Genomic DNA, 20780 nt, shown 5'->3' with positions numbered 1-20780 from the left:
TATTTCTTGTTATTTAATCTTTTCCTGTCAAGCAGGATGGAATTTTTATCTAAATTCTGCTTCTATAATTTTGACAATTAACTTAGAAATTAAAATATGCCTTCTTTTCAAAGTTTGGTATTCATCTATCAGCCAGGGTTCAACTAGAGAAACATAATAGTAAAAGTTTTTCATCTATGTATCTATCAATCTGGCTTCCCTGTTGGCTCAGTGGTAAATAATCGCCTGCCAGTGCAGGGGATGCAGATTCAATCCCGAGTCAGGAAGATCCCCTGCAGAAGGAAATGGCAACCCGCTGTAGGATTCAGCCCAGGGGGTTCCAAAAGAGTCAGACGTGACTTAGCAGCAAAGGAACAACAGAAATCTATCTATCTATTTACCTACCTGCCTATCAAGATAGAGATCTATCAGAAGAAAGAAGCTCTCCAATGCAATTGTGGCTGTTTATTGTTCTTCAGTCACTAAATCGTGTCCTACTCTTGCGACCCAATGTGACACACCAGGCACCTCTGTCCATGAGATTTCCCAGGCAAGAATACTGGTTCAGTTCAGTTCCGTTCAGTCACTCAGTTGTGTCAAACTCTTTGTGACCCCATGGACTGAAGCATGCATGCCTGGCCTCCCTGTCCACCGCCAACTCCTGGAGTTTACTCAAACTCATGTCCATTGAGTCAGTGATGCCATCCAACTATCTCATTCTCTGCCATCCCCTTCTCCTCCTGCCCTCAATCTTTCCCAGCATCAGGGTCTTTTCAAATGAGTCAGCTCTTCGTATCAGGTAGCCAAAGTATTGGAGTTTCAGCTTCAACATCAGTCTTTCCAATGGATATTCAGGACTGATTTTCTTTAGAATAAACTGGTTGGATCTCCTTGCAGTCCAAGGGACTCTCAAGAGTCTTTCCAACACCACAGTTCAAAAGCATCAATTCTTCAGCGCTCAGCTTTCTTTACAGTCCAACTCTCACATCCATACTTAGTTTTGACTAGACAGACCTTTATTGGAAAAGTAATGTCTCTGCTTTTGAATATGCTATCTAGGTTGGTCATTACTTTCCTTCCAAGGAGCAAGCATCTTTTAATTTCATGGCTGCAATCACCATCTGCAGTGATTTTGGAGCCCCCTCAAATAAAAGTCTGCCACTGTTTCCATTGTTTCCCCATCTATTTCCCACGAAGTGATGGGATCAGATGCAATGATCTTTGTTTTCTGAATGGTGAGTTTTAAGTCAACATTTTCACTCTCCTCTTTCACTTTCATCAAGAGGCTCTTTAATTCTTCTTCACTTTCTGCCATAAGGGTGGTGTCATCTGCATATCTGAGGTTATTGATATTTCTCCCGGCAATCTTGATTCCAACTTGTGCTTCCTCCAGCCCAGCATTTCTCATGATGTACTCTGCATATAATTTAAATAAGCAGGGTGACAATATATAGTCTTGACATACTCCTTTTCCTATTTGGAACCAGTCTGTTGTTCTATGTCCAGTTCTAACTGTTGCTTCCTGACATGCATATGGATTTCTCAAGAGGCAGGTTGGGTGGTCTGGTATTCCCATCTCTTGAAGAATTTTCCACAGTTTGTTGTGATTCACACAGTCAAAGGCTTTGGCATAGTCCATAAAGCAGAAGTAGATGTTTTTCTAGAACTCTCTTGCTTTTTCGATGATCCAGCGGATGTTAGCAATTTGATCTCTGGTTCCTCTGCCTTTTCTAAATCCAGCTTTAACATCTGGAAGTTCATGGTTCATGTACTGTTGAACTTTAGCTTGGTGAATTTTGAGCATGTCTTTACTAGCATCTGAGATGAGTGCAATTACGCAGTAGTTTGAACATTGTTTGGCATTGACTTTCTTTGGGATTGGCATGAAAACTGACCTTTTCCGGTCCTGTGGCCACTGCTAAGTTTTTCCAAATTTGCTGGCAGAGTGAGTGTAGCACTTTCACTGCATCTTTTAGGATTTGAAATAGCTCAACTGGAATTGCATCACCTCCACTAGCTTTCTTTATAGTGATACTTCCTAAGGCCCACTTGACTTCACATTGCAAGATGTTTGGATCTAGGTGAGTGATCAAATCATTGTGGTTATCTGGGTTGTAAAAATCTTTTTTGCATAGTTGTTCTGTGTATTCTTGCCACCTCTTCTTAATATCTTCTTATTCTGTTAGGTCCATACCATTTCTGTCCTTTATTGTGCCCATCTTTGCATGAAATGTTCTCTTGGTATCTCTGATTTTCTTGAAGAGATTGCTAGTCTTTCTCATTCTATTGTTTTCTTCTGTTTCTTTTCACTGATCACTGAGAAAGGCTTTCTTATCTCTCCTTGCTATTCTTTAGAACTCTTCATTCAGATGTTTATATGTTTCTGTTTCTCCTTTGCTTTTGGCTTCTCTTCTTTTCAAAGCTATTTATAAGGCCTCCTCTGACAGCGATTTTGCTTTTTTGCTTTTCTTTTATTTGGGGATGGTCTTGATCCTTGCCTCCTGCACAAAGTCATGAACCTCTGTCCATAGTTCTTCAGGCACTCTGTCTATCAAATCTAATCCCTTAAATCTATTTTTCAGTTCCACTGTGTAATTGTAAGGTATTTGATTTAGGTCATACCTGAATGGTCTTTTGGTTTTCCCTACTTTCTTCAATGTAAGTCTGAATTTGGCAATAAGCAGTCATGATCTGAGCCACAGTTAATCCTGGTCTTCTTTTTGCTGACTGTATAGAGCTTCTCCATCTTTGGCTGCAAAGAATATAATCAATCTGATTTCAATATTGACCATCTGGTGATGTCCATATGTAGAGTCTTCTGTTGTGTCGTTGAAAGAAGATGTTTGCTATGACTAGTGCATTCTCTTGGCAAAACTCTATTAACCTTTTCCCTGCTTCATTCTGTATTCGAAGGCCAAATTTTGCCTGTTACTCCAGGTGTTTCTTGATCTGGTACTTTTGCATTCCAGTCCCCTATAATGAAAAGGACATCTTTTTTGTGTTTTAGTTCTAAAAGGTCTTGTAGGTCTTCACAGAACCGTTCAACATCAACTTCTTCAGCCTTACTGGTTGGGGCATAGCCTTGTATTACTGTGATATTGTATGGTTTGGAAATGATCAGAGATCATTCTGTCATTTTTGAGATTGCATCCAAGTACTGCATTTCAGAGTCTTTTATGAACTGCTATTTCCTATTCTATGGGATCTTCCCAGATCAGGGATCAAACCCACATTTCCTGCATTAGCAGGCAAATTCTTTACCTTGAAACACCAGGGAAGCCTGCACTGTGGGTAAGCAGGTCTAAACTTCATAGGGCTGTTTGTCAGAAAGGATGGAGCACAGGTAAGGAAGCTGAGTCCACAGTACAGTTTCTCTCTTTTTGATCAGGTTCAGTACTGCTTTAAAAGCCATTCAAGTGATGTAATCAGGCCCACACCAGTTATCCAGGATAATTAGCTTGTTTAAAATTAAGTGTTTAGGATTATATCTGGTCATGTAGCTTCTCAGCAGTACCTAGGTTAATGTTGGTTTAAATAACTGAGGATGGATGCCCAGTTAGGCTGACCCCTCATCAAAGCTATGACAGCTGGTTCATATCTCTTCATTCCTCTGGACATTGTTATCCTGCAAGTTATATCCTTCATTTTCTGTTCTATTCTTCAGTTAACACATGGTTGTCCTGTATTTTATGTATATGTATGTATGTATGAATATATATGTATTTTAAATTACATAAGACTACAGTTTTATTGTTTCACAGTTGGTGTTCTCTTAGACTTATTTGTTTAGGTGCTGTTTTTGTTTTTCTTTCATTGCAAACCTTATATCTGAGAAAGTTTTCCTTTTTCTAAAGTACATATTTTATTTTCCCTTAATGTGAATCTATAAAGCAAATTCTCTCACATTCCATTAACTGAAATCTTGAACCTTAAAAAAATTGTTCCTTTATGTAGGATTCTAAGTAGACAATTATTGCTTTATGCAGATAGAAGTGATAAGTTAACATCTTCTGGTTTCCATTAGTGCTGCTGAAAGTCAGCTTTAACTACTGACCATTCTGATCCTTGATCACTATAATATATCTTTATTAGAAACAAAAAATCTATAATACCTTCCCCCTTACTCTTGTGCTAACATTTAGCCATATGATTAAATATTCCCCAAAAGACAATTTTCAAAAACCATAAAATATTTCCTCAGGTGAATGTACTACAATATGACAATATTCACATTAACATATCTTATTTTTTCCACTATGAAAGTGTTGGAATAAACATTCTGTACGTAAGAATCTTAGAAAAACTTTTATTATTGCTTTAGGATCTTTTTTTGGTTTGAAAATCTTTAATTTACATGAGCATTTTTAAGATTCTTTATAATTGTCATCAAATTGCTTTAGTAATTTATACCTCTAATTTTATTTAATATAATATTTATAACATTTCTTTTTCTACAAAATCAGGTGTCATTCCCTTTACATTTTTGTCATTGAAATTTGTCCAAAAAAATCACTTAATTATGATGTCTTTTATTTTAGTAATGGTTATATTATCAGCCATTCTTAAGAAAATGTTCTATCATCCTCCTGTATTTTTCTTTTGGTTGTGTTATTGCAAGAAGTGCTTTTGTGTGGACAATAATTTTGCAGAAAATTTTCCTTTGAATTTTGTATAGATTAAATCTTCATAAATAGAATTTTAATTAAAAACATTCTAATATGTGTATACTTTTTACAATTTATTTCCTGAATTCATGAGTTTCCTAATGACAGTTTTCTGAGAAAAGTAAGGATTCGATTTTATTCCTTTTTATCTTCAGTGGTTTCTAATTGCTAGAGTGCCAGAGTGGGTTTCAATTTGGGATTGTCAATCACATTTACACATATACTTGACCGCTCCAGCCCCAAGGTTACCGAGGTTCAAGAGATTATATAGAATTGGTGGTAGAGCAGACTATACAAGGTCTTGATGAAGATTTCAGACACCTGGATAAGTCATCTCTTTGAATACATATGCAATAACTTCCTTACTAGAGTGACAACACTTTGTCTCCATATCCATTTTTGTTTCTTCAAACCTTAGAATAGTGCCTAGTATTTCCTGAATTTAAGAACGAATGTGCGGTGCTGTGCTTAATCTCTCAGTCGTGTCCAACTCTGTGACCCCCATGGACTGTAGCCCATCAGGCTCCTCTGTCCATGGGGACTATCCAGATAAGAATATGGAGTGGGTTGCCATGCCCTCCTCCAGGGGATCGTATCAACCTAGGAACTGAACCCAGGTCTCCCACATTGCAGCGAATTCTTTACCGTCTGTGTCACCAGTGAAGCCCAAGAATACTGGAGTGGATAGACTATTCTTTCTTCAAGGGGATCTTCCAAACCCAGGAACTGAACCAGGTTCTCCTGAATTGCAGGTGGATTCATTACCAGCTAAACTACCAGGGAAGCCCTTAGAAAAGAGCAGAATTATAGAAATCAATCAAATTGCCAACATGCGCTGGACCATCGAAAAAGCAAGAAAGTTCCAGAAAAACATCTATTTCTGCATCATTGACTATGCCAAAGCCTTTGACTGTGTGGATCACAATAAACTGTGGAAAATTCTGAAAGAGATGGGAATACCAGACCACCTGACCTGCCTCTTGAGAAACCTATATCCAGGTCAGGAAGCAACAGTTAGAACTGGACATGGAACAACAGACTGGTCCAAATAGGAAAAGGAGTACATCAAGGCTGTATATTGTCACCCTGTTTATTTAACTTATATGCAGAGTACATCATGAGGAACGCTGGTCTGGAAGAAGCCCAAGCTGGTATCAAGATTGCCAGCAGAAATATCAATAACTTCAGATATGCAGATGACACCACCCTTATGGCCGAAAGTGAAGACGAACTAAAAAGCTTCCTGATGAAACTGAAAGAGGAGAGTGAAAAAGTTGGCTTAAAGCTCAACATTCAGAAAATGAAGATCATGGCATCTGGTCCCATCACTTCATGGGAAATAGATGGGGAAACAGTGGAAACAGTGTCAGACTTTATTTTTTGGGGCTCCAAAATCACTTCAGATGGTGACTGCAGCCATGAAATTAAAAGATGCTTACTCCTTGGAGAAAAGTTATGAGCAACCTAGCTAGCATATTGAAAAGCAGAGACATTAATTTGCCAACTAAGGTCCATCTAGTCAAGGCTATGGTTTTTCCAGTGGTCATGGATGGATGTGAGAGTTGGACTGTAAAGAAAGCTGAGCACCGAAGAATTGATGCTTTTGCACTGTGGTGTTGGAGAAGACTCTTGAGAGTCCCTTGGACTGCAAGGAGATCCAACCAGTCCATTCTGAAGGAGATCAGCCCTGGGATTTCTTTGGAGGGAATGATGCTGAAGCTGAAACTCCAGTACTTTGGCTACCTCATGCGAAGAGTTGGCTCATTGGAAAAGACTCTGATGCTGGGAGGGATTGGGGGGAGGAGGAGAAGGGCACGGCAGAGGATGAGATGGCTGGATGGCATCACCGACTGGATGGATATGAGTCTGAGTGAAATCCGGGAGTTGGTGATGGACAGGGAGGCCTGGTGTGCTGCGATTCATGGGGTCGCAAAAAGTCAGACATGACTGAGCAACTGTACTAAACAGAACTGAACTGAAAGTGTAACTATTTATCTTGAAAGTTATTCTTACAAATCTATTTAGATTTAATTTTTGTAAGGTTAAAAAATATATATTAAGACTTACATTGGATGGACCTGTATAGGTTTTCTTTAAAGCAAAAATAACCTAAAAATACTTCAGTTTTCATTGTATTTAAACACTTTTTTTTTTTTTTTTGTAGACTGTAAAGAACCCCCTCCCAGAAAGGAAACAGAAATCCTTTCAGGTTCTTGGACTGAACAAACATATCAAGAGGGCACTCAGGCTACATATAAATGCAGCCCTGGATACAGAACTCTGGGGAGTATTGTAATGGTGTGCAAGGGTGGAAAATGGGTGTCTCTTCATCCATCGAGGATATGTCGGAGTAAGTAATTCCTACTTTTGTGAAAACTGTGAAAAGTCGTGAAAATAACTATTTAATTAATAAATAACTAACAAATGCTATTGTGGCAATACTGGCTGAATTCTATCACTAGTGTCATTTAAATACAAAGCAATATATCCTCATCATTCTTAAAAAGGGGTTGTCATCTTCCAAAATTAAAAAAAAAATGTCATAAAGATAACTTTGGCATTTTTCACTTTTCTATATTTCCAATTCTGTTCTCTAAAACAATATCAGATATCCTTGTTCTTTAACTCCTATGTAAATTGTTACTCTCTGTGCTACATGCTAGCATCATATTCTTTTTCTTTTTCATTTTAGAAAAGCCCTGTGCACACCCTGGAGACACTCCATTTGGTTCTTTCCATCTTGCAGAAGGAACTCAGTTTGAATATGGTGCAAAAGTTGTTTATACGTGTGATGAGGGGTATGTCATCAACAGAAAGAGCAGTTTATAATTCAGATCTTTCATACTGGAAAGAGTAAATAGAAACTGACCTTATTTATGTGTTTAAGGTTATTATATTTTTCTATGAGCATTTTTATATGTAACACACAAGTAATCTGAAAATGTAAACTATAATGAAAATCATTATATTTGGATAATATGATCATCTCCTCAACATTGAACAACTAAAACGAATTATAATTACTCTGGTAGAGTATAAGTTACAAGAGAGTGGGAAAATTGTACACATTTAAATAAAAATTCTCTGCAATGAGTCCTCACCGTATCCTATTATGTGCAGAATAAGAATTCCATATCTCAGGGGCAGTGGGAATGGTAACAAAATTAGAGAACGTGGCTCTATTTTGATGAAATTTTATACAATTTATGAGAAATCAGACTAACTGAACACTGAAATAATAACTATCATTCTTTAAGTTTCCACAATCTGTAAATTACGCTTATCATGCAGACCAAAAATGCTGCTATGCTCAGAAGAGGTGACTTTGTACCTTCTAAGCACCTGCTGGATTCCCACAGCTCAGCTAGTCTTAACCCTGTGTTGTGACCTCCTCAGTGTTCTTTCTTTCTTGTGACTCCCAGCACCTTGTTTTGAAGAAAGTTTTATACATAGGAAAACTGGATCGTTGTACTTTTATATTATACATAGGGTGAGGAAATTACACGTGGAATCACTATTCACTCCCTATTTATTTCTTGATTTGAAGCAATATAATATTTTAGAGCTTAGGCTTTGAAGTAAGTCCGTATTCCAAAACGCTACCACTTAATAACTATATGTATTTTTAGAAAATAGCACTTTATTCCAATTTCCTCACTTACAAAAGCAGAAACATAGCAAGCGCATCACGGACTTGGTGGGAGAAATAAGTACTGCAGGCTATGAGCAAGCTGGGCTGCTTCTCAGGGTCTCCTCGGCGGGGAACGCGGGGCCGGGTTGGGGGATTCCCGCGGGCGGGGCAGCGCGGGGCTCAGGCTCCAGAGCGCAGTGGGTAGCGCGGCGCCAGCACGGGGCCCCAGGCTGAGGCGCCCGGGCGGCCATTTTGAGCTGGGAGCGCCGTCTGAAGGGCTGGCTCTGCGGCTTCGGTATGCGGGACCCTGTGAGCCTGCCAAAGGAAACTTAGCGCGGAGGGGAAATAAGGTTAGATTTATTCCCCAGGTTCTATTTTCATTCCCCAGAAATTTGAATTTCCGGGGTTAGCCGGTGGCAGTAGGAGGATTTGTGTAGAATTTCGCAGAACTCCGGAGAGAGGTTTGCGCGAATGACTGGGTCCCTGGTGGAAAATAGTCAGCAGGAAATGTTCCTCTGTTAGGCGGAGCCAATAAAGGAGCCACAGAAGAACCTTTGACAACCAATTATCTTGTTCCTTCGTGTGACAGGGGCACAGAGTAAAAGTTTGAGTTCAAGTTCCCGTGACTTCCATTTACTCTACTGTAACGATTTCTTCCCTTAGAGAATTAGAAACAAATCAACCCCAATCCAAGAAGTCAAAGTGTTTTTTGAAGGAGAGCGTTTATTCACTTGTGTAACTAGCAGGACAGCTCTCATTCAGGGTCAAAGGAAATGTTTGTCCAGGTACAGTTCTTTGAAAGTTTATAAGAGGCCTTTTTTTTTTTTCCCCCCCAAATTCTCTCGCTTGTGGTTATCAAAATGCCTTTCCTTATTTATTTTTTGAGTTTAAAAAAAATGTCTTCTTGCTTCCAATTGTCAAATGTAATAAATTTGAGAAGTTTTTTCTTTTTTTTTTTTTTAAAGCTTTGTATTTTGTATGGAGAAGGAAATGGCAACCCACTGCAATAGTCTTGCCTGGAGAATCCCGTGGACAGGACAGCCTGGTGGGCTGCCCTCCATGGAGTTGCAAAGAGCCAGACACAACTGAAGCGACTTACCATGCATGCCTTGGAGAAGGAAATGGCAATCCACTCCAGTATTCTTGCCTGGAGAATCCCAGGGACAGAGGAGCCTGGTGGGCTGCTGTCTATGGGGTCGCACAGAGTCGGACACGACTGATGCGACTTAGCAGCAGCAACAGTATTTTGTATTGGAATATAGCAGTTAACAATGTTGTGATAGTTTAAAGTGCACAGCAAAGGAACTCAGCCATACACATGTATGTATCCATTCTCCCAAACTCCCATCCCATTCAGGCTGCCACATGACATTGAGCATTGTTCCCTGTGCAAGTACAGCATCTTTGGTTTGAAGCTCAGGCTTGATGAGTTAGTATAATTTCACACTGAATTACTTATGTAAGCGGACTTGACTTGGTGACCACACTCTGGAAAACATCGCCAGGATGGAGATGAGAGATGGAGACAAGTGCTGACAATAAGCCACACCGAAATATTCTTGCTAGCATTGTCCTTGATCATGTTTAAAAAAAGTACAGTGTCCAGAAAATATCACAATCGTGGAGGGTAGGACTATGGATAGAAATATGGAAAAAGAGTGGACTGGGGTAACATACAGTGAACTGTTGTTTACTGCTTTTATCATCGTCTCATGTTTTTTATCTTTGGTTTTAGTGATAGTTCATGGAGCTTATTACATTGTTAAGTGTACCTCATTAACTGACTCAACCGGAAAAATAAAAGTGCATGAAACAGTTATGAGTTTGTTTCACAAACCAAGGATTTTGATAATTTAAGTCCATGCACCTGAGGGCTTAATTAAGGGTCTTTCCTGAGGCAGGAGGGAAGCATGTGCTCTTATTAATAGTTTTCCTTGAAATAGAGTTTCTGGATATTTGAAATGGTATCAAACTTAAAAGTGCACATAAACACACATCAGCTCACAATTCTGTTATTTTTGATTTTCAGGTATCAGATGCTGGGTGAGATGAATTTCCGTGAATGTGACACAAATGGATGGACCAATGATATTCCCATATGTGAAGGTAGATGTAAAACTGATTTACAAGTATATTAAAGCATATGTTTAAAATATGGATTTTGGGGGGAAATGTCTTACATTAAATATTCTTAAATTCTATAATTAAATATTTCTTACTCAAATTATTTTTGTGGATTCTACTATAGTACAGAGTTGGATGTAATCTTTTATTGCTATGCTGTTAAGTGTTTCAATAACCACAAATAAATACAGGTTCATCTAATCTAATAGTCCAAGTATTACAGACTAGAAAAAAAAATCTAAGTTTCGTTTTTCCTTTTGGATTCTAACCACTGGGAATAACATATATATCACATTAAAATGAAGAGAGTTTCAGCTTTATTAATAAAGGAGCACTCAGCCAAATAACTACCCGAATGCAAGGATCTCAGATAAAAGCTTAACTAGAGAACATAGTTTAGGCATCTCCTTCCTCCTGCCTGACACGAGGAGTTTTCCTATGGTTTTAGTTTACTGAAAAGAGCCAGAAACTAAAGAAGAGCTCTGCCCTTTCTTACTGATCCATAAAGCAGAGAGAATGGAAAAATTGCACATCCTGTTTTCAGATTTTAAACCACTGATTACAATCTGTAGTCATCAAGAAAATAAGAGTCCTTTTGCTGTCCACCTGAAACTATCACAACATTGTTGACTATACTCCAATATAAAATAAAAAGAATAATCTGTTGTCATCATGAAAATAACTTTTCCTAGTTGAATGGTGATGAGTAAGTAGAGAGGAAAAAGAAGAGGTAAATGCAAGGCAGAGAGAGTGGAAGGGAGGAAAGAGAGAGAAAGACAGAGGCAGAGGAAGAAGGAAAGAAAAACTGATCACTCAAAATTCCTGTTTTCTGAAAAAGAGAGTGGGAGATCTTTCATCAACAGAAATGAGAGGAAGGGGATAAATGTTCTAGGGAACATCCACACTGGAATAATCTGGAGTGATTCTTAAAAACTGAAATTTTGGATCATAAAGATCGACTTAATCAGTGTTCCTTGGGTGATAGGGCAGGGAGCTAGCCACAGAGTTTCCATTTAACAAGCATCCTGGGAGATTCTATTCTAAAATAAAGGTTGACTTTCTTAAACCTAAGGGATATTGGAAAATAATAAGGAAAATAAAAAAAGTGCTCTAGTTATTTTGATATAGAAGAAGAAGAAAAATTAAAGACTATTTATTTTTTGAAGTACATATAATCAGAAAGTTTGCTTTTATACCTTTTAAGAATACAGCTTTGTATTATTGTGCGACTTAAATGGAAATTTTGTATTTAAGTATCTCCAACTTATATTTCTCAATTATGTAAGAAACACTTTTTTTGCTACTACAAAATATGTCAGTTCAATTCAGTTCAGTTGCTCAGTTGTGTCTGACTCTGCGACCACATGGACTGCAGCACGCTAGGCCTCCCTGTCCATCACCAACTCCCGGAGTTTACTCAAACTCATCTCCATTGAGTTGGTGATGCCATCCAGCCATCTCATCCTCTGTCATCCCCTTCTCCTCCTGCCCTCAATCTTTCCCAGCATCAGGGTCTTTTCAAATGAGTCAGCTCTTCGCATCAAGCGGCCAAAGAATTGGTTTCAGCTTCAACATCAGTCCTTCCAGTGAACACCCAGGACAGATCTCCTTTAGGATGGACTGGTTGGATCTCCTTGCAGTCAGAGGGACTCTCAAGAGTCTTCTCCAACACCACAGTTCAAAAGCATCAATTTTTCGGTGCTCAGCTTTCTTTACAGTCCAACTCTCACATCCATATATGACCACTGGAAAAACCATAGCCTTGACTATATGGATCTTTGTTGGCAAAGTAAGGTCTCAGCTTTTTAATATGCTGTCTAGGTTGGTCATAACTTTCCTTCCAAGGAGTAAGCATCTTTTAATTTCATGGCTGCAGTCACCATCTGCAGTGATTTTGAAGCCCTTCAAAATAACGTCAGCCACTGTTTCCACTGTTTCCCCATCTATTTCCCATGAGTGATGGGACCAGATGCCATGATCTTTGTTTTCTGAATGTTGAGCTTTAAGCCAGCTTTTTCATTCTCCGCTTTCACTTTCATCCAGAGGCTTGTTAGTTCTTCACTTTCTGCCATAAGGGTGATATCATCTGCATATCTAAGGTTATTGATGTTTGTCCCAGCAATCTTAATGCCAGTTTTTACTTCATCCAGCCCAGCGTTTCTCATGATGTACTCTGCATATAAATTAAATGAAAAGGGTGACAATATACAACCTTGTTGTACTCCTTTCCCTATTTGGAACCAGTCTGTTGTTCCATGTTCGGTTCTAACTGTTGATTCCTGACCTGCATACGGATTTCTCAAGAGGCAGGTCAGGTGGTCTGGTATTCCCATCTGTTGAAGAATTTTCCACAGTTTGTTGTGATCCACACAGTCAAAGGCTTTGGCATAGTCAAGAAAGCAGAAATAGATGTTTTTTCTGGAACTCTTGCTTTTTCGATGATCCAACGGATGTTAGCAATTTGATCTCTGGGTCCTCTGCATTTTCTAAATCCAGCTTGAACATCTGGAAGTTCACAGTTCACGTATTGCTGAAGCCTGACCTGGAGAATTTCGAGCATTACTTTGCTAGCATGTGAGATGAGTGCAATTGTGGGGTAGTTTGAGCATTCTTTGGCATTGCCTTTCTTTGGGATTGGAATGAAAACTGACTTTTTCCAGTCCTGTGGCCACTGTGAATTTTCCAAATTTGCTGGCATATTGATTGCAGCACTTTCACAGCATCATCTTTCTGGATTTGAAATAGCTCAACTGGAATTCCAACACCTCCACTAGCTTTCTACATAGTGATGCTTCCTAATGCCCACTTGACTTCCCATTCCAGATGTTGGCTCTAGGTGAGTGATCATACCATCGTGATTATCTGGGTCATGAAGATTTTTTTGTACAGTTCTTCTGTGTATTCTTGCCATCTCTTCTTAATATCTTCTGCTTCTGTTAGGTCCATACCATTTCTGTCCTTTATTGAGCCCATCTTTGCATGAAATGTTCCCTTGGTATCTCTAACTTTCTTTAAGAGATCTCTAGTATTTCTCATTCTATTATTTTCCTCTATTTCTTTGCATTGATCACTAAGGAAGGCTTTCTTATCTCTCCTTGCTGTTCTTTGGAACTCTGCATTCAAATGGGTATATCTTTCCTTTTCTTCTTTGCTTTTGGCTTCTCTTCTTTTCAAAGCTATTTGTAAGGCCACATCAGACAGCCATTTTGCTTTTTTGCATTTATTTTTCTTGGGAATAGTCTTGATCCTTATCCTCTGTACAATGTCATGAACCTCCATCCATAGTTTATTAGGCATTATATGTCTATCAGATCTATTCCCTTAAATCTATTTCTCACTTCCACTGTACAATCATAAGGCATTTGATTTAGGTCATATGGTTTCGTGGTTTTCCTTACTTTCTTCAATTTAAGTCTGAATTTGGCAGTAAGTTGTTCATGATCTAAGCCACAGTCGATCCCATTCTTGTTTTTGCTGACTGTATAGAGCTTCTCCATCTTTAGCTGCAAAGAATATAATCAATCTGATTTCAGTGCTGGCCATCTGGTGATGTCCATGTGTAGAGTCTTCTCTTGTGTTGTTAGAAGAGGGTGTTTGCTATGACCAGTGTGTTCTCTTGGCAAAACTCTTTTAGCCTTTTCCTTGCTTCATTCTGTATTCCAACGCCAAATTTGCCTGCTACTCCAGTTGTTTCTTGACTTCCTACTTTTGCATTCCAGTCCTATAATGAAAAGGCCATTTTTTTGGGTGTTAGTTCTAGAAGGTCTTGTAGGTCTTCATAGAACTGTCCAACTTCAGCTTCTTCAGCATTATTGATTGGGGCATAGACTTTGATTACTGTGATATTGAATGGTTTGCCTTGGAAACGAACAGAGATCATTCTGTTGTTTTTGAGATTGCATCCAAGTACTGCATTTCGGACCCTTTTGTTGAGTATGATGGCTATTCCATTTTTTCTAAGGGTTTCCTGCCCACAGTAGGAATATAATAGTCATTTGAGTTAAATTCACCCATTCCAGTCCGTTTTAGTTGGCTGATTCCTAGAATGTTGACGTTCACTCTTAACATCTCCTATTTGACCACTTCCAATTTGCCTTGATTCATGTACCTGACATTCCAGGTTCCTATGCAATATTGCTCTTTATAGCATCAGACCTTGTTTCTATCACCAGTCACATCCACAGCTGGGTGTTGTTTTTGCTTTGGCTCTGTCCCTTCATTCTTTCTGGAGTTATTTCTCCACTGATCTCCACTAGCATATTGGGAACCTACTGACTGGGGGAGTTCATCTTTCAGTATCCTATCTTTTTGCCTTTCCATACTGTTCATGGAAAATATATACACTTTCATTAAAAATGAAAGTGAAAATATATATACTTTCATTACAAAACTCAAGGTGGTAGTGTTTTTTTGCTTACTCCCACAGGAAAGAATCAGAGATAAGCTTACTACTATTATTGTTTTTCTTTGTTTTTACTTAGTAGAATTTATTTCTGGCTAACAGTTTTAGCAAATAAACACATCTTTAAAAAAGTAATCTTGCTGTTGGTTATATATATATATATATAATGTACATATATACAATATATATACAATATATACAACCAATAATGTCAAATTTATATATACTCATTTTTTCATGATAAGGTTTTAAAGTTTTCCAATTTCATTAGAAGAAGTTATGTTTATTTTTTCAGTTGTTAAGTGTTTCCCGGTGACAGAACCAGAGAATGGGAAAATTTTCAGTGGTGCCCTGGAACCAGACCAAGAATATACCTATGGACAAGTGGTACAGTTTGAGTGTAATTCAGGCTACATGCTGAATGGACCCAAACAAATACATTGCTCAGCAGGTGGTGTTTGGAGTGCAGAAACTCCAAAATGTGTAGGTAAGATAAACTTACTCACTTACTGTTGGTTTGATTAATTGCATGAGTTTAGTTTTTTTTTCATGAAAATATGCCTTTCAAAACATTGTGCATCCTATAGGATTTGAAAAATACTAACAATCGCTAGCATTAATTCAGCACTTACTATTTTACAGTAGGTAATCTAAACTGTTTACATGTGTCATCTATTTAACCTTCCAAATGGTCATGTAATTTATGTACTGTGTTCATCTCTGTTTCATAATTGAGGAAATCATGGTGCAAAGAAATTAAATTGCATGTCCAAAATGATCATGGTGTATATGGTAGAGGTAAGATTCAAACCTAGGTTATATGACATTAAAGTCCATTCTCATAACCATAATTAAAGTGTAATTGACTCATGACTAAACTAAAATTTTAAGCATTTCTGCTATAAGTTTTAATATTAAAACTCTAAAAGGTCATTTTATATTTGAAAAACTAAACATTCAATGTTTATCTCTACTGATGTATCATGATGACATTCTGTCTTTGAATAACACTTCTAAAAGTGGTCCTGTTTTATACTTGCACTGGAAGTTTAGTATAAATATTGCTGATCTGAATTGAATCCACTAAATAAATTTTTGTCTGTAAATAAAAGTTCTGTAGTAACCTGTAAATCAGCATTTCTTCAGTCATAATACTGCTGACCTTGGCCTCATGACCAATATGATGATTTTATTGTTGTTCAGTTGCTCAGCAGTGTCTAACTCTTTGCAACCCCATGAATTGCAATGCACCAGGCTTCCCTGTCCTTCACTATTTCCCAGAGTTTGCTCAAACACATGACCGTTGAGTCAGTGATGGGATCCAATCATCTCATCCTCTGTTGCCTCCTTTTCCTCCCTGCCCTAAATTTTCTCCAGCATCAGAGGTTTTTCCCAATCAGTCGGCTCTTTGCATCAGGTGGCCAAAGTATTATTGGAGCATCAGCATTGGCATCAGTCCTTCCAATGAATATTCAGGACTGATTTCCTTCAGGATTGACTGGTTTGATTTCCTTGCAGTCCAAGGGACTCTCAAGAGTCTTCTAGCACCACAGTTCAAAAGCATCAGTTCTTTAACACTCAGCTGTCTTTATGGTCCAGCTCTCACATCAGTACATGACTAGTGGAAAACATCATAACTTTGGCTATACAGACCTTTTTTTTGGCAAAGTGATGATTCTGCTTTTTAAATTTTGCATTATGTACTCTGCATGTAAGTTAAATTAGCAGGGTGACAGTATACAGCCTTGACATACTCCTTTCTCAATTTTGAACCAGTCAGTTGTTCCATGTCCAGTTCTAACTGTTGCTTCTTGTCCTACCTACTGGTTTCCCAGGAGGCAGGTAAGATGGTCAGGCGTTCTCAACTCTTAAAGAATTTTCCACAGTTTGTTGTGATCCACACAGTCAAGGCTTTAGAATAGTCAATGAGGCAGAAATAGATGTTTTTTCTGGAGTTCCCTTTCTTTTTCTATGATCCAGCAGATGTTGGTGATTTTATCTCTGGTTTCTTTGCTTTTTCTAAATCTAGCTGTACATCTGGGGGTTCTTTGTTCAAACATTATTGAAACTTAGCTTGAAGGATTTTGAGTATTAACCTTGCTCGCATGTGAATGAGTGCAATTGTGTGGTAGCTTGAACATTTTTGGCATTGCCCTTCTTTGGGATTAGAATGAAAGCTGAATTTTTCCAGTCCTGTGCCACTGCTGAGTTTTCCAAAATTGCTGGCATATTGAGTGCAGCACTTCAATAGCATTATCTTTTAGGATTTGAAATAGCTCAGCTGGAATTCCATCACCTCCACTAGTTTTGTTTGTAGCAAGGCTTCCTAAGGCCCAGTTGACTGCATACTCCAGGATGTCTGACTATAGGTGAGTGACCACACAATTGTGGTTATCTGGGTCATTGAGATCTCTTTTGTACAATTCTTCTGTGTATTCTTGCCACCTCTTTTTAATCACTTCTCCTTCTGTTAGGTCCTTCCTGTTTTTCTCCTTTATTGTGCCTATCTTTGTGTGAAATGTTCCCTTGAGAACCTCATGATGGTTTTTGCTTTTGTCATAATGTATTATGTCCAATTTATTTAAAATTACCATACCTTTTTTTTTTTTTTACCAATACTTGTTTGGGATAAATTTCTACCATATATTTTTTTAACATTATCTAATATCTCTAAATTATTTACATTTTCCTAATCTAGTCTGTCCTACAGTGAGACGCAAAGAGAAGTGTTTCTCTTCCTAGAAAGTCCTTTTTACAAAACTATTTCAAGTTAATAAAGATGAACATATTTATATGCAGTGTAGTAGTTACATATGCTCTAAAGATCATATGGTGGGACTTGTGATTTAGTTGCTGAGTTGTGTCTGACTCTTGCAACCCCATGAACTGTAGCCAGTAGGCTCCTCTGTCCATGGGATTTCCAGGCAAGAATACTGGAGTGGGTTGACGTTCTCTTCTCCAGGGAATCTTTCTGACCCAGGATCCAACTTGGGTCTCCTGCATTGCAGGCAGGTTCTTTACCAACTGAGCGAACAGGGAAGCTCTAGAGGATTGTGGGTGGGGTTTGTTTTTTGCATAAGTTTCTGTGGTTAGTGAAATCTTTCAGAAATGACTGATGCAAAACATGTCTTAAAGGAAGAATGAGAATCTTTAGATGAATTGAGGCAGGGAAAAGCAAACCAGTCAGATGGAGAGGAAGGGGCAGTGGCTTTGAGGCCTCTTTGAGCATGAAGCCCCTTGTTTCCATTGTTCTCAGGGGCCGTAACGTAGGATGCAGGCAGAGAACAAGTCAGTGATGGAGTGAATATGGGCAGTCCAAGGTTCTGAGGGGTGGCACACACCGTGCTGAAGGATTAGGCTTTTATGCAGACTGGTTTGGGAATCAGTGCAGCATTTTAAGTGGAATAGTGAAGTAACAGGAAAAATATCATTAAGTTGCAAACAGGAAAGAAAAGATTGAGATGAAGGGAGAATAGAATCTGGGAAATTAGTAGCTGTTGCTGGAATCCCAGGGGAAAATGTTTGAGAGAGGACAGTGTGAAAGATGATGGCCAGCTTTTGTTTGTTTGTTTGTTTGTTTTTGACAGAAACTTGAAGGGATGGCAATCACAAGAGCTGGTCAGTTGCTTTTTGGAGATGTAATACAACGAGTTAAATTAATTTCTTTGATAAAGTATCTTGTTAATAATTATTATCAATAACAAAATATATATATAACCTTTACAGATCATTTGCTGAAATTATGTATCAAATTTGACCTACTTAAAAAAAATATGGTATTTTAATTACATAGCAGAACTACATGAATTCGTGTAAGTTGAATGCAATATCTGTGATACAATTCCTTCATATTAAAAAAAAATTCTGTAGTTATTTCTATGTAAATTATTTCCATGAGAATGTTTTCCCTCAAAAACACATATATTCTTCTTGAATACATTGATTTTTACTTTCCCATTATATGCAAGTATTAGAACACTTAATAAGTGCCTCAGCATTACAACTGGAAATATTATGTGGTAAAAGAATATTGAATGATATGAAAAAAGTTCATTATGTATTGCTAATTATTATTTTTTTAAAGCAAGTTTAAATGATTTGGAATTGAGATCACATATTTTTTCTACTTTTGATTATGTTTGAAAATTTTTATGAAAAGCTTTTAAAAAATGATTTATGTAGAAGAGGCCTGTGCACTATCATATGGAGTGAAGTAAGTCAGAAAGAAAATCAAGTATTGGGTATTAACACATATATGTAGAATCTGAAAAAATCAGTAGAGCTGATCTCATTTACAAAGCTGAATCAGAGACACAGATGTAGAGAACAAACTTATGGATACCAAGGGGGAAGGGGAAGTGGGATGAATGGTAAGACTGGGATTGACATATATAGAGACATTATTGATACTATGTATAAAATAGAAAATTAATGAGAACCTACTGTATAGCGCAGGGAACTCAGTGCTCTGTGGAGACACAAATGGAAAGGAAATCCAAAAAAGAAGGGATATATGTATACATATAATTCATTATCTGTGCTGTACAGTAGAAACTAACACAGCACTGTAAAGCAAATAAATACCAATAAAAATCAGGTAAAATAAAAATAAAAACAAAGCCTATAAAAAGTTGAAAAAAAGAGAACGGCATTAAGTACATGATGTTTTCTGGCTTTCTACAAATGAAGGACAGGGGACAACATAAATATTTAGTAATACCAAATGGGTAAATATCCTTTTGATGTAATTTCCCACAGCTCTAGACATTGATGTTCAGATTCATTCAGAATATTATAATATATAAAATGCTTAAGTTATAACAAGTATCTTCTTTATATAACATTAATCTAAAATAAAGCAAACTATATGGAAAACCAGGATACGTATGAATAGGCTGTTTTACATAAATCACAATGAAACTACTTTGGTATTCAGTTTTATATATATAGCTGATGAAGTTACTGGACATTATTTATTTCAAGAGGACTAATTTATCCCCCAACTAAATAAATCAGCAATAAGATTTAAATCAGAATTTTAACTTTCTTCCAAAATGAAAGTTAAGAACAACTGATAAATTGTTCATCAAGCATTCAAGTCAAAACAGGACTTTGTTTGGTGGCCTAATTTACTTAACAGAATGTAAACAAAAGTTGTATCTTTATATAACTTATGTCTGGGATATAGTACTTTGACATATAATGGACATTTTGGAATTTAACCCCTTTTGTTTAGAAATTTTCTGCAAACCACCTGTCATTTTAAATGGACACGCTGTACTTCCAAAGGCAACTTATAAGGCAAATGAACGAGTTCAATATAGATGTGCAGCCGGTTTTGAATATGGTCAGAGGGGAGATACAATATGCACTAAATCTGGATGGACTCCAGCTCCTGCTTGTATAGGTAATGTTACATTTCTTCTATATCTTTTGTTGTATATTTTATTACAGTTCCTTTAACTCATATATTCCTTACCATTAAGCTTATTTAAGTTAAGCTTACCATAAGTTTATTTTTTCTCAACAATTTTATTTGTTGTTGTTTAGTTGTTAAGTCATGTCTGATTCCTTTGAGATCCCATGGACTGTAGCCCACCAGGCTCCTCTGTCCTTGGGATTTCCCAGGCAACAATACTGGCATGGATTGGGACTCCCTTCTCCAGGGTATCTTCCTGACCCAGGGACTGAACCTCTGTCTCCTCCATTGGACTCTTTACCACTGAGCCACCTGGAAAGCATGACTTAAAAGAAAAAGATTATTGCAAATTGATCCTTGTTGTGTACTAACAAAGTTGATATAAATGACTGAGTAGAACTTTACAAATCAGAAAGGACTATGTCAAGGGGTAGCACACTATTGTGTAGCACACAGTTGTTGTGCAGTCATGAAGTTGTGTCCAACTCTTTGCAACCCCATAAACGGCAGCATGCCAGGTTTCCCTGTCCTTCACTATCTCCCAGAGTTTGCTCTGACTCA

The 20780-nt window shown here is 37.7% G+C and overlaps 1 protein-coding gene across 1 annotated transcript in view; it reads left to right on the top strand.

The window, feature by feature from the left end:
* Window positions 1-20780, top strand: part of CFH (complement factor H) — a 108892-nt gene that overhangs the window by 11498 nt on the left and 76614 nt on the right. Inside the window, exons 2-6 of the mRNA XM_052654262.1 lie at window positions 6808-6993; window positions 7336-7441; window positions 10304-10380; window positions 15096-15287; window positions 20037-20207. Of these exons, the coding sequence (XP_052510222.1) occupies window positions 6808-6993; window positions 7336-7441; window positions 10304-10380; window positions 15096-15287; window positions 20037-20207 (732 nt within the window). The remainder of the gene's footprint in view (window positions 1-6807; window positions 6994-7335; window positions 7442-10303; window positions 10381-15095; window positions 15288-20036; window positions 20208-20780) is intronic.

The sequence above is a fragment of the Budorcas taxicolor genome, chromosome 16 (assembly GCF_023091745.1).
Source record: "Budorcas taxicolor isolate Tak-1 chromosome 16, Takin1.1, whole genome shotgun sequence".
Lineage (NCBI taxonomy): Eukaryota > Metazoa > Chordata > Mammalia > Artiodactyla > Bovidae > Budorcas > Budorcas taxicolor.
This window is presented reverse-complemented; position numbering and strand designations above follow the sequence as displayed.